At 42.3% G+C, this 14598-nt stretch overlaps 2 protein-coding genes across 3 annotated transcripts; one reads left to right on the top strand and one right to left on the bottom strand.

The window, feature by feature from the left end:
• Positions 1-3805: 3805 nt before the first annotated feature.
• On the bottom strand, positions 3806-8118 carry klhdc10 (kelch domain containing 10). 2 transcript variants are annotated; one of them, XM_079294989.1, is made up of 9 exons: positions 7910-8118; positions 5907-6128; positions 5622-5776; positions 5348-5496; positions 5160-5244; positions 4957-5023; positions 4828-4875; positions 4490-4629; positions 3806-4371 (listed from the first exon to the last, which is right to left on the bottom strand). In XM_079294989.1, exons 1-9 carry the CDS (start codon positions 7998-8000, stop codon positions 4162-4164), a joined length of 1167 nt encoding a protein of 388 aa, XP_079151115.1. In that variant the 5' UTR covers positions 8001-8118; the 3' UTR covers positions 3806-4161. The 2 variants fall into 2 exon arrangements, with proteins under 2 accessions (XP_079151115.1, XP_079151116.1); XM_079294990.1 differs by having other exon boundaries at positions 7925-8118.
• A 2103-nt stretch (positions 8119-10221) lies between these two features.
• zc3hc1 (zinc finger, C3HC-type containing 1) lies at positions 10222-13963 on the top strand (the record flags this gene model as incomplete). Its single annotated transcript, XM_079294483.1, has 10 exons — positions 10222-10355; positions 11021-11123; positions 11348-11498; positions 11631-11714; positions 11830-11957; positions 12143-12282; positions 12545-12815; positions 12923-13123; positions 13369-13581; positions 13694-13963. 10 exons carry the CDS (start codon positions 10222-10224, stop codon positions 13766-13768), a joined length of 1500 nt encoding a protein of 499 aa, XP_079150609.1. The 3' UTR covers positions 13769-13963.
• Positions 13964-14598: the final 635 nt, after the last annotated feature.

Genomic DNA, 14598 nt, shown 5'->3' with positions numbered 1-14598 from the left:
CCGCACGGTCGACTTCATAAAGAGGGGGAGGGGGGGGAACCCTCGACGCACCGACGATACAGGACACTCGGACACACACAATGTCCCACAATAAGTCTTCATTGGCGCCAGCTGCTGTGGAGAACCTGCGGCGAAGATCCGCGGCGGATTCAGGTGAGACCAAACTACTTCTGCTTCTGAAAGCTGCGTTCTCCACCTTCATTTCGACAACCCTCTCCTGCATTTGTCCCTTTTAAAACGAGTCTAAAAACCCCGGGGTGTCATAAGTTCTCTTTGCGTTTTGTGTTTATTTCTTTGCTTCTTTTACATTTGACTTGTTTTTTGTCGCGAGCGCGTTCATCAAAGTCACCTGTGCTTCCAGAGACGTCCCTCCGGTCTGAGCTGAACGTTGAGAGGACTTCCTGGAGGACTTTCTGTTTGACTGTCAAACTCCACAGAAGTCTCTTTATTCCGAGAATAATTGAATTCATTATAAACTTCTAAACGTTACTGGGGTCACTTTTGGTGCAGCCCACCTTTTTTTTAATGTTCAGACAGGTTCAGGATTGTGTCCGAAATCGGAGGCATGTGTTATTTTGCCTTGCAATGATCAAAACTGTTCAATCATAATGCAGTTTATTCATCTTGTTTACATCATGTTAGTTTGGTGGGTTGACAAAAGGAAAAAATAAGCAACCGTTGATTGTTGCAAACTTGCATTCCTCGGCTTTGGCTGTTTTCATGAAGTTGCCAACTCACTTATCAAAGTAGTTTTAAAAAGTAGATATCAGCTTTCAGTTGCTTCTGAAATCTGTCCATTGCATCATCAAATCCTAAACATCACACACTGGGAGTAAAACATAAGCAGATGGATTATTTACAGTACAAGCAGCATGCTTCTGTATTTAATTACAAACCGTAGCATGGTCAACTGAGTTCTTGTGTGTGTTGCAATGCATTCATGATGTGATCGGTCTTGGCAGACAGCAGTTGGCAGAGTGGGGGAAGAGGGGGGACACAGCTCCCCCAAGTGGTATGTAACATGTACTGTACGTAACTTGCAAATGTTTAGAGATATACCTCTAACACTGTGGACAGTTGTCATTGTGAATTAACTTCAATAGAAATATCTCTACATGAAAATTGACATTGACACAGTATCCAGAGTAACCAGGATGTTCATGGAAAGACGTGTTGCTGATGCCACTCGAGGAAAGCAGAGAAAGGGGTTTTTTTCTTTTGATTTGTGTGAACTGGCCCTTTAAACCTCACCCGTTAATTGATTGTTTGCATCTAATGAATGAATTTGTAACTTGAGGTGAGTGTTTTATGGTCTCTTCTGCAGACGTTTGGGTGTGAGACCAGAGTCCTCTTGTGCTGTTATCATGCTTTCAATGCGTATTACTACAAATACACTGTCCATGGAATCAACATTTTCGCTCTCGGTATCCTTTTTGCACAGTTCTGCAGATGTACATGGTAAATACAGTACTGCTGTCTGTCCATTTGTTCTCCTTAAGTCTCTGTTCCCTGCAGACCTGCTCCCCCTGGTATTTATCACTCTCATTATTGGCTATACTGACCGTGAACACCATTTATGCAGCGCAGAGACCAAGTTTGCCACAGCCATCACCTCTATCATTCCTCTATCCTACTATATTGGCATGGGTATTGCCAGGTACGGTTGTTTTTTTAAATTTGTGGCCAGTAGATGAATGTGAATGAAAGGAGAAAGTACATCCCGGAGGTGTAGTTTTAATCATAAATTATGATGCACTATACATAAAATGGTTGCTTTATTGATAACCGCATATTCCCGCAGCATTTCTGCTTTACTTCTTTGCTCCTCCTCCGCCCTCTTGTTGACCTGCTTGCCAAGAACAATCCTAAGGCTCCGAACATGTTAAGCCGCTACAGAAACACACTGACTTCATCTTCAGGTGCTGTGGATTCAGTGGCACAAAACATGGAAAGGGATTTTGGATTGAGTTTTGAAAGTTTGACAGCAGACTTGTAAACGTATAGCTGTCTGCTTCTTGTCAATATGTGATGCTGAGCAGTGCTTTGCACGCTTCAACACATTCCCACTTCTGGCTGTCGTAAAGATCTGGAACTTCAATTTTTTTTGCTCTTATGTAAATTGGTGGTATTCATTTTTGTTTCTGATATATTGTAATAAGTGGTTTATACAGGACATAATGAATGCATTCATTTACAAAACTCCTACATGGTTTGGTTTTTTTATTTACAGAACACTTTTATTGACATTATTCCAACACAACATTCACACAGCCTTCTGTACAACATTGTAGCGATCATCTTTAAAACTATATCTCATAGTAAAGGTTTGATTATGTTAGTTCTAAAAGCAGGAAATGACATCATGCACAAAGTAGTTTTATGTTGAACATAAAGGGGCAATGTAAAGAAGAACCACAGAGCAACATCCCTTCCTGGGTCTTGCCTCTCATTCATCATCAGAATCACTTTATGCAAGTTTCAATTATTTGGCATCTGTTTAATGAATTACACATAGGAACTGTATATGTTTATCAAGTGCTTTTAGGACTAATACCCAAAAGGCCCAATATGCTGTGTCCTGTCCTTAAGTCTACCGTCTGGCCTTTAACAGAGAACATACAGTGTGTCCTTGAAACAGCATTTGAAATAGTTATTTGACACCAAGATGTTTAGTGGTTATATTCAACGGGTTGGTCAAATATAGCTAAAATGTTCACTTTCTTAAAAACACAATTTACAACATAAACCCTTTTGTCTAGATATGTGAAGATCTTATACTGCCTATTGATGAAATGTCAGCCTCATTAAAAGTCTGAAAAAGGCACTGCAGTAAAAAGAAATGTTTGTGTTCTCCTGCTACTAAAGCAACTCCCTGTGCCAAACATGTTGTCATCAACAGAAAGGGAGTAACGGTCTTAACAGAATCAAGTCTTTATTCGAATAAAAGCATTTAAATTTAATTTTAAAGAGCACCAGATTCACAGTGATGTGTTGCACGGTTTGGTGTACAAATGAGACCTGAAAGCAAATGGCATGGTAATGAAACAATTTTGAAGATACCCACCCTTAAACATTTTTGCAGACTCGGCTGTAACATAATGTAAAATGGAAAATACAGGAAATACAAGTGCTCAGACATGGGCGAATCCAGCATTGAACCTTTCCTCCGTACCCTAATTAAGAGCATCCAGTGTTTCTGCATGTTTTAGCTAATTTACCACAAATACTCGACCATTTTCAAGGCATAGAATACTTGAAGTGAAACTTAAAAAATGTTTTTCCTTCCCTCAAGGCAGACACTGGTTTTCATTAATATAGTATGAAAACAACTTAAAAAGATATTTAAGATTGGTAATCCCTCAAAGTGAATATCATGTCTGCTTTAATTTATGCCAAACTTATGCAATGTAACATAACTTCAACAATAACGTACAATAAGTCTCAAGCTTCTGAAAGTTGCTGCCTGGAAAGTCGCAAAATCATTAAAAAGAAAAAAACAAACAGCATTTTGGCAGAAACAAATTATAAATGAGATTTGGATTAAATTGGCTAATGTGAAAAAACTGTCAAGATCCTTCGGCAAAACTATTGTCTTCCATGTTTTAGACTTAGAAGATAGATTGATTATGACATCTATTTAAAAAGTAAATGTCCACAAATATGCAAGACACAGTGTGCAAACAGCAATCAGATGATGGGGGGAAAGAAATGTAGTCCTTCAAATAAATACACATGCATTCTTCCTTTGCACAGATTGTTTTAAAGTACTAGAGAAGGCAGATCATTTTTGTTTTACATTTGAGAGACGGTCCTTGAAAATATGACATGGCAAAATAAAGTCTTTCCAGCTGTCAGTTTGGAAGATAAGAGGGAATTCTTGTTTAGCTTGACACAAAGGTATCATGTAAGTGTGTGGGGGGGGGGAGTTGAGTAAAATCCATAAAACATTCCACATTTAATTAATTTATCTTCACTGAAACAGCAAAAAAATAAACAAAGGCATCCCATTGTTTTTGGTTTTAAGGCGGGGCTACGTCAGGCAGGGGAGGGAGAGTGCGTTTTCCAGAGTATTTTGCTATGAATTGAATCCTGTGCTCTGTCAGACCTCAACTCCTTCCAGTCTGTCCCATCCATTAATTTGTCCGTCCTCCGCTGCGCGGCCTATTTCAAGCGTTCAATGAGTTCCTGTGTGAGGCCCAGGTTGAGCAGCTGCATGGTGGGGAGTGAAGTCAGGTGGGGAAAGGCCTTGAGGAGCTTCTCCCAGCATAGCTCCAGCAGGCTGGGCCCAGCCAGCCAGATCTTAAACAGAGAGCCAGTTCTCTTGTTCTCATGGATGTTCACTACGCCACCATGGATATACATACAGCCAGCCTTGGGACAGAGTGAAGCAAAGAGAGGACGATGTAAATATTATATTCAGTGCAGCGTTTACTACCAGAGGTTCTAAGCGGAGTTGACAAGTGATTAGAGACGGTAGTGTTGTACTAACTGGGGTGACAGCGGCACAGTGGAAGTAGGCTGGCTCAGGCATCACTGCTGGTAGTTTACTCCACTGGAAAGTCTGCAGGTTGATCTTCCACAGATCAGCTAATATCAATTCCCCGTTGTAGCCTCCACAGATAAATACATCTACATCAGAACAATGAATGGTTAGATAGTGTTCACAGTTGTGCACGTGTTACTTTCAAAACATACGAGGATGTGATATCAGATATCAGGAGCACCAGTTTATCTTTGAAGCAGAATTACAGAAGTAGGATTTCCTTTTTTTATTTTTTTTATAAATCTGGTGATATTGGTTGCGCAGCATTATTGAAAAGTTCTCACCATTTCGTATTTGTACACAGCTATGGCATCGCCTAGGAGCAGGGTACCCTGTCAAAAGCACACACATTTTAGCAGGCTGTGAAAGAGAACAAAACAGGCTTAGTTAAAAGTGAGGCGCAGAATACAGACCTATTTTATCGTGAGGTTTAGTTGAAATCTCCTCCCAGGAATTAGTCTCCAGATTGTAAGCATGTATCTATTAAAAAGACACAATATGTACTGTTAGTCGAGCAGTGATTTAGTTTGAAACTGTAATAAGCATGTTGAATTTGAAATTCTGTCTGGCACACAGTTAAATGTCTTTGGTGAGTATACCCTTAGTGGTGTAGTACCTTGTCCAGAGGGTAAGATGTCCAGGACGTTCCTCCTCCCAGAATGTAGATCCTCTGTCCGTCATGTGCTATTTCATGTCTGTACCTGTGACACACACACATAGCATGTCATGGAATTTTACTTTGCTGAAAAAGATCCTTTGGCCGGGTTTGTTCCTGCAGCACATTCAGGCGACATGAAGGCGTACCGTTCCTCAGGCAGGTCGTCTGGAGGGTTGTTGGGCTTGAGGTGAATCCACTCCCTGGTGGTCAGGTCCAGCCTGTGCAGGTCTGTGCTGTAGATGTAACCCGTTGTCCCTCCAAACACGTACAGGAAGCCATTTATAATAACCATAGCCTGAGGAATAAAGTGTCAGTCAGAGTTTTGTATAGCCACTGGATCCAACAACCAGTCTCAATACTTCAAAACCCGTCATTGAATTTGACCCAGTGAGCAATCAAAGGAGTGATTTATGAGGTTACCTGTCCATAGATTCTGTTGGGCTTCTTCCCCCGACAGTTGAGCAGTGACCATCGCTTGTACTTCACGTTACAAACATGTACGTCATTGCCATTATTCTCCCCAAAGGGAATCCCGGTGCCACCGAACACCAGGAGGTTGTTGCCGTGCAAAACAGCTAAGGAAACAAAGCAACACCAAACTCAATACACAAACACATGAACAGAAAACTGGATTTTCTTTTCTTTTGTGTATAAAATACTCATGGCAAGTATTGAAATGTTCAAAACTATTAAATAATGTTTCACCTGACATAGACGCCAGCTCTGTGGGCATATAGCCCTCTGTTCGAATCTGCTGCCAGCAGCCGGTGGCAAAGTGGTACCTCCAAAGTTCCCTAAACAGCGGATAGTCTTCGTTCTCTGAGCCTCCTGACTCATCGTAGTCAGGGTTGTACCCTCCAAACACATACAGGTTAGTGTTGTCCGCAACACAGCGATGCCCACTGCGGGCAGGGGGCATACGATGACCTGGAGAGGGAGGAACAAAGATTCATAGGATGAGGAGGGGAGGGGCATACTAACAGAGACACTAGACAAGAGTCACAACGTTGTGACATCATGATAAAAGGCATTTATCGGTCTTCCTTCTCACAGACTGCCCCGACAGAAAGCAGGGAAACACCATTCTGCACACAGGTAGTCACAGGGTCAACACTTGAACATGCCCTGCCCTGAAGACAGACTTATTCCTTTGTGCATTGCGTTCACACCCAGTTGAATCTCAACTTAAATATATCTGCTTGGAGATAATAAGCCATAAAAACCATAGACGATCGGTGCGTCCTCCTCATTACACGATACGGCGTGTGTAGTGCAGTCTAAATGAAATGGCACTCTGCCACTAAAGCTGACAGACAAGTCTATTTATATACAGTGCTGTATTTAAAATACAGAATCACACAGTCACCACGTCATCTGCCAGGCTGACATGTTTTACCTTATAAGGAAAGCTTTGCAAATAGCAGGGAATAAAACGTTACCACAACACGAGGATGTTTGGCCTGACGGATAAGCAGCTTTCTATAAACAGGCACACGATGACAGAATGCAGAGCACATTAATCCAAATAGAATAATGTACCTTTGTTTAATGTACTAAGAATAGAACCTACATAGAACTGAGAACAGTGATGTTTCAGCCAACCAATGCATTGTTAATGATGACGTTTGTAGAGGAATGTAGAGCGACGGCATGATTGAACATCCGCACTGACACAAAATGTAATGCCAGTAACCAAACACAAGTTTGGCGAGTTTTATATCACTGTCTCACACCCAAATCAAATATTTCAGAATCGTAACAGGCCATGATTTACTGGCAGATGCTTTTGTCCAGAGGACTAAATAGTGCATTCAGACGCATTAGGAAGAAGAGCTATATTTGATCAAACTTGGAGGCATAACCCTCCCAAATAAACAGCTAAAAGTGTGTTCAGAAAGATACGCATGACCACATGCTCGACGGGAGTGTCACATTCACGTCTGACATGTGAGACTATGGTGTCTATCAGTCATCAAGGCCATTGAATACGTTTTGCAGCTGCCTGTCGATACCAGTCAGAGGAACCTGAGTTGGACTGTGTGACTGTGCTTTGGCCCCAGGTGTGAGTCGTGTGACTGGCCTTGCCAGCTGCAGTCTATATCTGTGGTACACAACAACAACAACAAAACAGAAGAAAGAAAACAGAACTTGACCAGGATCTGTACCAACGATGTACCACAACATAACTCTAATACTAACAGACAAATGGAAAATGTTAGGAACCAAAGACTCCACACATGACAGATCTCAATCATGTAACGTTATGTCCATTGAGTACGAGATTTGATTATTATCAATACTTGGTCCCCAGCCCTGAATCTCCTGGGAGCCCTGCAGGTCTATAAAACCTAATCAATGATCGTGTGTCAGGCCATATAACTATAAATAGGTTATCTGTGCAGCTGAAAGACACGTTTTTACAGAAAGGTGAACGACTATGACTAAGCTACCATTTCCATTCATTGAGTAACACGTAATATATGGTGGATATAAAGCTAAGCAAAGATAAACAGGCATACTAGCTAGATGTTAGCTTGAGCATTAAGCTTCGGAATGTGAGCAGTAGCGGTTACGGGAAACGTTTCCATTCTTAACACGCAAAGAGGGGGGTACGTGGAGCAGCTGAGCTCAGTCACGCCGTGTTTATTTGACAGGCAGAATACGGTAACGTTAAGTTAAAACCTATCGTTAGCATGCTGTTGACCGACCTGCTAACGTCTCACCGTGCGACGGCCTGTGTCTCAGTTTCTGGAATCTATTCAGCTGGTCTGGACTGCGAGCGCCTTCAGTGTCCGACATCGTTTCCCTGTTACAATCCAGCCCTGAAGGACGTCACATCGAATAAAAACATCTGCTAAAGTGCTGATAAAACATTATAAACCACTCCACATCTCAGTCAGTATGAAGCCATTCACAAATGTTTACCCCCCCGGCCGTGAGACACTCGGCCAATCAGGAGGCTTGTTATTAGGAAGTCGCGTCATTAGAGATGGGCGGGACTACGCGTGTCGGTGTCCAAAACAACATTTTTTCCTCTCTCTGTCCAAGTGCATGGTCCAGGGACCTGTTTGGATATTATTCATGTGGTTAAATAGAAAGTCCAAGTTTTACACTGTGAACTACGAACACTTGTAATATTAACACAGGTAATATGTCTGAGAAGGTAAACTTAACTTCATGTCATCAAAACACCAAATTCCCAGAAATATTACCAAGAACATGACCTCAGTATCCTCACTGGTAGTTGTGGTCCACAACAATATCTGGAAAAAAACGCATAATAACAACTTTATAAAACAATATCAATGCATTTAATTGTGCAATTAATGCAATGAATTGTGAAAAAGTGGGCAGCTGGATGGTTTCTCAGCCATGTAACAGCAGCCAATAAGAAATGTGCATCATTATTGTTTTTGGCAGTTATGTCGTACAAGAAGGACTGCCTTGCATTTCTCAGTTGTAAATCATAAATGCAAAATCTTACTTTACATATGTCACTTTTTTGACACAAACTTTTTTTTTCACCTCCATTATGCTTTTTTCTAACCAGCGACTACCTTTAACTTAATGGCAGCGATGGCATCAATAACATCTGTAATTTTACGACTGAAATGATCACAAACTCATTGACTGAGACCCACAAGGGTGCAGGGGTTGGAAAAGAAAGCTTGAACGAATAACTGGTGTTTTCAGTGATATGCCATTTACTGATTCTAACTTTGAAAACGCACTCAAAGTCAAAGCAGCTAGCAGTTCAGCAAAGTCATCAAGAATGTTCGCACTGAGGTGGCATAGCCCTACAGCTCAACTGATCGATTAAAAAGACACACATTTCCCAAAATAAGACACCTGCTTGCACTTAATAGAATTATTGCACAAAATGGCAACTCTTTAATTAATGCACCGTACTTTACTCACCAAACTGAAGTGGGGAGGTGTTGCCTCAATAAGAACTGCTACACTGTTGGTCTAACCAAATTTGATTAAACACATCAAATTAAGATTGTGTTGGATAATCAAATCATAATTTAGAAATGATTTACCTGCCAAAGACCTGACGCGTGTTTAGGTTCATCAAATTTGATAAATCTGCAGACTTAGTTGAGTGCAATTTGTCCAGAAGATGAGCCTGTTTCTTGGTGTTGGTGAGGACCACTGTACCAGGCAGGAGGTCCATGCCCAATAGGAGTGCAGCTTAGCGGCATTCGTTAACATCACATCCAGCTCCCTTATCCCTGATGTCAGCTTGTTAGAGATGCTCTTAAGAGGGGAATATTGGAGGCAAACTTTTGGGGACCTTGCTGACCTCATCAGTCTCATCAGCCCAGCCGAGAAAGTTCTCTCTTTTTGTCGTCTTCGTTATCAGCAAGGTTGGTGTTACAAGAATGTACTCGGTTGAGGTGAACGCAGATGACGTGGTAGTGAGTGGAGGAGTGAAGGGAGGAGGAGATTTAGGAGACTGATCCATGAGCTGCTTATCAATCTGCTGACAATGAGGATGTGATGACAATACTCCTGCTTCTTAAAGACTTTGAATGCAGGACTTTTACTTGTGATGGAGTATTTTCGGAGCACAGTACTACTGCTTTTACTTAAAGGGTCCGATTAATAATTCCTCTGTCGTTCCCTGTGTTATAAGAGTTCTTTAAATTAACCTTTTATCTCTTTGCTAGGAAATATATGTCAAAATGGATGAGAAATAAATTAAGTGTAAAAGGATAACAGCTTTTAAATCTGATCCTGCTTTGTATAAAGTAACTCATTATGTCAAATGAAAAAAAATTATCCTTCTTGATAAATATTTATAAATTTAATTCTGATAGTTTAACAACAACAAAATTAAAATGATGCCGGGAGTGAAGAAGTCATGCAGGGCCAGTCAGAGCCGTTTATTTTGTATGATCTGTCTATACGACTCTGGGTCTGTGACTGTGAGCCCACTCGTGTGCTGTGGTGGGGGTCTTACTAAGCGGAACGTTCGCTTCCAGGTTGTATTTTCCGGAGGACCACAGAGCCGATCATGGCGACTCTCGGCGGCAGTCGTGAGGATCGTCTCGGCAACACTAATCAACAAAAGCCTTCTTTTCCGTCTCCAGAGAAAGTTCGCGAGCTCCTCAATGCAGGAGTGTCGTCCACAGATATCGGATCCAACAGGTGCATTTTTTTTAAACAATCGCGCGCTATTTGTTTGATTTAAAGGGACCGGGGAAACAAGTTGACATTAGCTAATTTGGTTAGCCACCTAGCCTGGAAGCGCTGCTACTTTAGCCGCCTTCACTCGCGTCATATGAAGAGGGACAAGTCTCCACAGATGTAGGAGCTTGTATGCCAGGAGCGTGAACACCGTTGTTATTCTTGCTTGTATTTAGTCTATATATACCGGGCAAATGTGTTATGGCAGTCATTGTGCACAGTTACAGATAAGGGGGTGGGGACCGAAAGTTTTACTGGAACGTGGTACCCTCATTAGTTTGCGATTCACGCCAGGAGTGTTGTCCACTTGCTGCCCAGCCTCCAGGGCTAGTTTAAAGGCATTTTGTTTGACTTCCTACTGTGCGTTAATACAGCAAACAGATCGTGTTAAGCAGAAAAGGAAAAGTGGAGCTGTTTCATTCAGGTGCAATGTTACATAACTGCGTGTTACCGCTCACCCCCCCAATAAGCCTCCATGTCTAGCTGTGCAGGGTTATTATGAGAAAGTAGGAATCACGCAATATACAGTGCGCATACATTTAATCAATTCCACGTTTTTGTTTTTATTCAAATATGAAGCGTGCACGTGGAAACTGACGATCTGTTTTTCTCTCTGTGGATTTCAGTGAAGAAGGAAATTTGAAAGTTCTGGAAGTAAAAAGCAACACTCGAGTATCTTGTGAAGCAACGAACAAAGACGCCTTTTTCTCAAGAGTGGAATCCTATTCAATATCCTTTTACTCATTTTGACCTTTTGGTCCAGTTTCAGGAGGCATCCATGTTTTTTTTGAATGGCTCACTGTGTGATCGTTAATGAAGACGGCGCTTGTTAATCTATGATTTTGATGTTTTTTGATGTTTCGCATAAAAAGTAAATGTTCTTTTATTCAGCGTGATAATGAATGTGACACTGCTTGTTTTGTGTCTGAGTGAAGTTTTCCTTAGCGTGGCACTGTTTGAAATGGGCAGGAAAACCCCGCACACTGTCCCCTCTGATGTGTGCCAGATATGGCTGGATCAACATTGGCTGTGATATGCTCAAGTGCTCCAGCTGCCAGGTTTTCCTTTGTGCAGCACTACAACCGACCTTAGACTTTGAAAAATGTGAGCCAAGCTTAAATTTACAGAAAAACGACAAGGGCACACGCACTTTATTTTGGCAAGGTTATGCTGAGGATTATCCAAGTCTGCCAAGAAATGAAAGGTCGGGCAACTTTTCTTCTTTTTATTCAATAGATGAAAGCCGCATTGCGGAGATAACAAGGCAGCTTCGGACGCAGCATGAGAAGTTTTGCCCCTGGCCTGACTTTCCATGCCCAGGTAGGAGCAAGAACTTCCCATTGCATGTTTATACTAAAAAAGATTGTCATGTCATTTAAGCTGAATTTGCCCTGAGTTATCCACATGTTTATGGTGAATGTTGATGTAATTTCAGAGCGGTTCTGGCTGGTTCCGGCCTGTGAACCATCAGCACTGCTCACTGCCTTCTTGGAGCGCTTCCAGAGCACTTGTCTCCTTGTACAGCAGCTGCCTGCCATGAAGCCGGAGCAGCTGAAATCTATGGTGAGGCAGGAGAAGAGTATTTAGAAGCATTATGAACACGTGTTCTTCCAGAAATTGCTTTAGCCAGGAGACTGTAGAAGAGACAGTCAGATTAATTGTAGAATAACGTCATGTGTTCAACTGTAAGAAAACATACAATTTTCAGTTGTTCACATGTCAATGAATGTCCACTGTTTTCTTTGCAGTCGTTGACTGAGGATGTTGTCAGTGTCGTACTGCAGCTGATCGAGGACGAACAGAAAAGAAAAGGAGGTTCTCCATGTTCTGAATCTTCGGCTGTCCAAGTGGCTGCATGCATTGTTTCTCTCTGTGGCTGGGCTGCAAGGTGAGATGACCCCCCCCCCCCCCCCATTGCTGTGCTAGACACTTTAACACACTTTACAATAACACTTGATATTGTCATAAACCAGAGTAAGCACACATAGAAGCACATTGTCAATGTCAAATGTATCCTCAATGATGCACCAGCTACATGGAAGGAAATACAATGAATGGACATTTAGTTAACTGAGAGAAACATGGTACAAACTTGTTTTAGCACTTCCTCCCTGATTAAGATGTCTGAGCAATGCATTTCTCTTTCTTAGCCCAACTCTGCACACAATGAACCTGCCTATCCTCACCTGCTCGTACTGTATGCGCAAGGTGGGCTTGTGGAACTTCCACCAGATGGAGGGAACGGGAAGCGAGGGAGACTCCTCACCAAACACTATAGGCCCGCCTCCTCAAGCAACGGGTCCTGACCCAGCAGCCCCGCTTGAGGGCATGGGGGACCAGCCTGCTTCTGCCTCGCTGAGCCCTGCTACAACTCCATGTCGCATGAAGCTGAGGAGCCAGGACACCACCCGCTCTGACCAGGCAAGCTTTCAGCAAATGAAGGTTGAACAGCGAAATAAGCTTGGCAAATATGCACCTATTCATTTTAAGCAGAGTTACTTTACTTTGTGTGTGTGTGTGTGTTACAGAGTGAGGGAACCTCCTCCCCTGTGTCTTTGCGTGCCCGAAGCAGAGACTCACCGAGCCCCAGTGAAGAGCTGCAAAGTCCTTCGCCCAGGGGCAAAAGGTCTGCAACTCGCGGTAGAGGACACGGGGAAAACTCTGGATCTGATGGCACTGCCAGCCTGCACCCCCCTCCTAAACGCCTGTGCCTCTCATTTGGCGGTCCTGTAAGAACTAACATTACTGCTGATTTCACACACTGTTTTTTGCAGCACAATGAGATCACACATACAATATCTTTATCCAAACATTGTTACCCTGAGAAACATGACATGGTCTCACTTTATCCAGTATTTTACCTAATTCAAGACAAGGTAGTATAACCTACATCCTAGTCCTAGTTCAATTTGAAAGAGGGTTTTGCATTACTTATTTTGAATTTGTTATTACAAACTACTGCCTACTTTTTCAGGATGGGCTCCTGCACAGGAATACATTTGACCCCCTCGCTCAGCACAGAGACTGGTGTCCCTGGGTCTCCGTGGGGAAGGAGAATGTGGATCCTGGGTCAATCCCCTGTTTGGATGGAGTCTCAGCGCTTCATCAGCAGGGCTGGAAGGCTGCTCTCGACCTCCTCATGCCCATGAGGAAGAACTCCAATACAGCGGGGGGTAGTCCAGGACAGGCGAGTCAACAATTTGTATTCTCACCCCAAAAAATCGTGCTAATTTCACCACATAGCTATGTCGCTTTAGTTTAAACTATCTGACATTTCTCTATGCTCTCTTTCCTCCCAGGGCCCTCGTGACAAGTCTAAAAGGGTGTTTGCTATATTCCGTCAGTGGCAGGCATCCTCCTCTCCATCTCAGTAGACTGTTTCCATCCAAACAGCATCACAACACTGAATTGATGGACTGACCTGCCCTCTTTTTTTTTTTTGTGGCGCAGAGTCGGTAGTACCAATGACTGGAATGTCACATCATATAAATGTATGCCATCCCTTGAAGTTGTGTTTACAGTCAAAGTGTCTCTGGAGGAAAATAAAGTCGATTGTGTCTTTAGGCAAACGAATGAGAACAGTGAAATATGTGAAGGATGCCCGTGTCGCTATAAAACCTTTGAATTGGGATGTGCATATATTGGGGCCTCTATAGGCCTTGTATCATGTGTATGCATAAGAAGTCATCAAGTAATAGGACACATCTCAACGTATAGATTGGCCACAAACGAGGCATTTACTATTTTTAACCTCGCATGAAGTCTGCTTCAGCAGGACGTCATGACATCATGATAGTCTGGATTTCTGTAGAATACAAGAGGCAAGAAATCCCTTATTATGGTGAGAACGGGCCAAATGGCTTGACACTGGAAAGGCGATGTTTACCTTCAATGTATTTGGAGTCAATTTAGGCAGTGGTCAATGTTTAACCTCAGATGAGCATAAGAAACTGAGGAGTCATTTTTGTGTACTATTGTGCGTGAAAAAGGTAATGTGGATATGAGTTCTCTTTTGAATAGAACAATCCCTTTTCAAGTCGTGAAATGTTATTTTCTTTTACAATACAATACATCTTTATTGTCCACCAGGCTCGGTCCCGATTACTGCAGGCAAGTAGAACTATGTGCCATAAACTTCAAACCTGTTTTTAATTAGATTATGAATTCCTTCACTTCCTTCTTGCCTTTGTGTGTGTCTCTTAAT

The sequence above is a fragment of the Melanostigma gelatinosum genome (genome assembly GCF_949748355.1).
Source record: "Melanostigma gelatinosum genome assembly, chromosome: 22".
NCBI lineage: Eukaryota > Metazoa > Chordata > Actinopteri > Perciformes > Zoarcidae > Melanostigma > Melanostigma gelatinosum.
The sequence above is the reverse complement of the archived record's forward strand: the minus strand, read 5'-3'. Positions and strand labels throughout refer to the sequence as shown.

Coding starts and splice junctions, on each gene's coding strand:
- klhdc10 (XM_079294989.1), bottom strand. CDS start 8,000: ATGTCGGACACTGAAGGCGCTCGCAGTCCAGACCAGCTGAATAGATTC. Junction 5,497..5,621: donor CCAACAGAATCTATGGACAG/GTAACCTCATAA, acceptor TTTATTCCTCAG/GCTATGGTTATTATAAATGG. Junction 5,245..5,347: donor GACGACCTGCCTGAGGAACG/GTACGCCTTCAT, acceptor TGTGTGTCACAG/GTACAGACATGAAATAGCAC.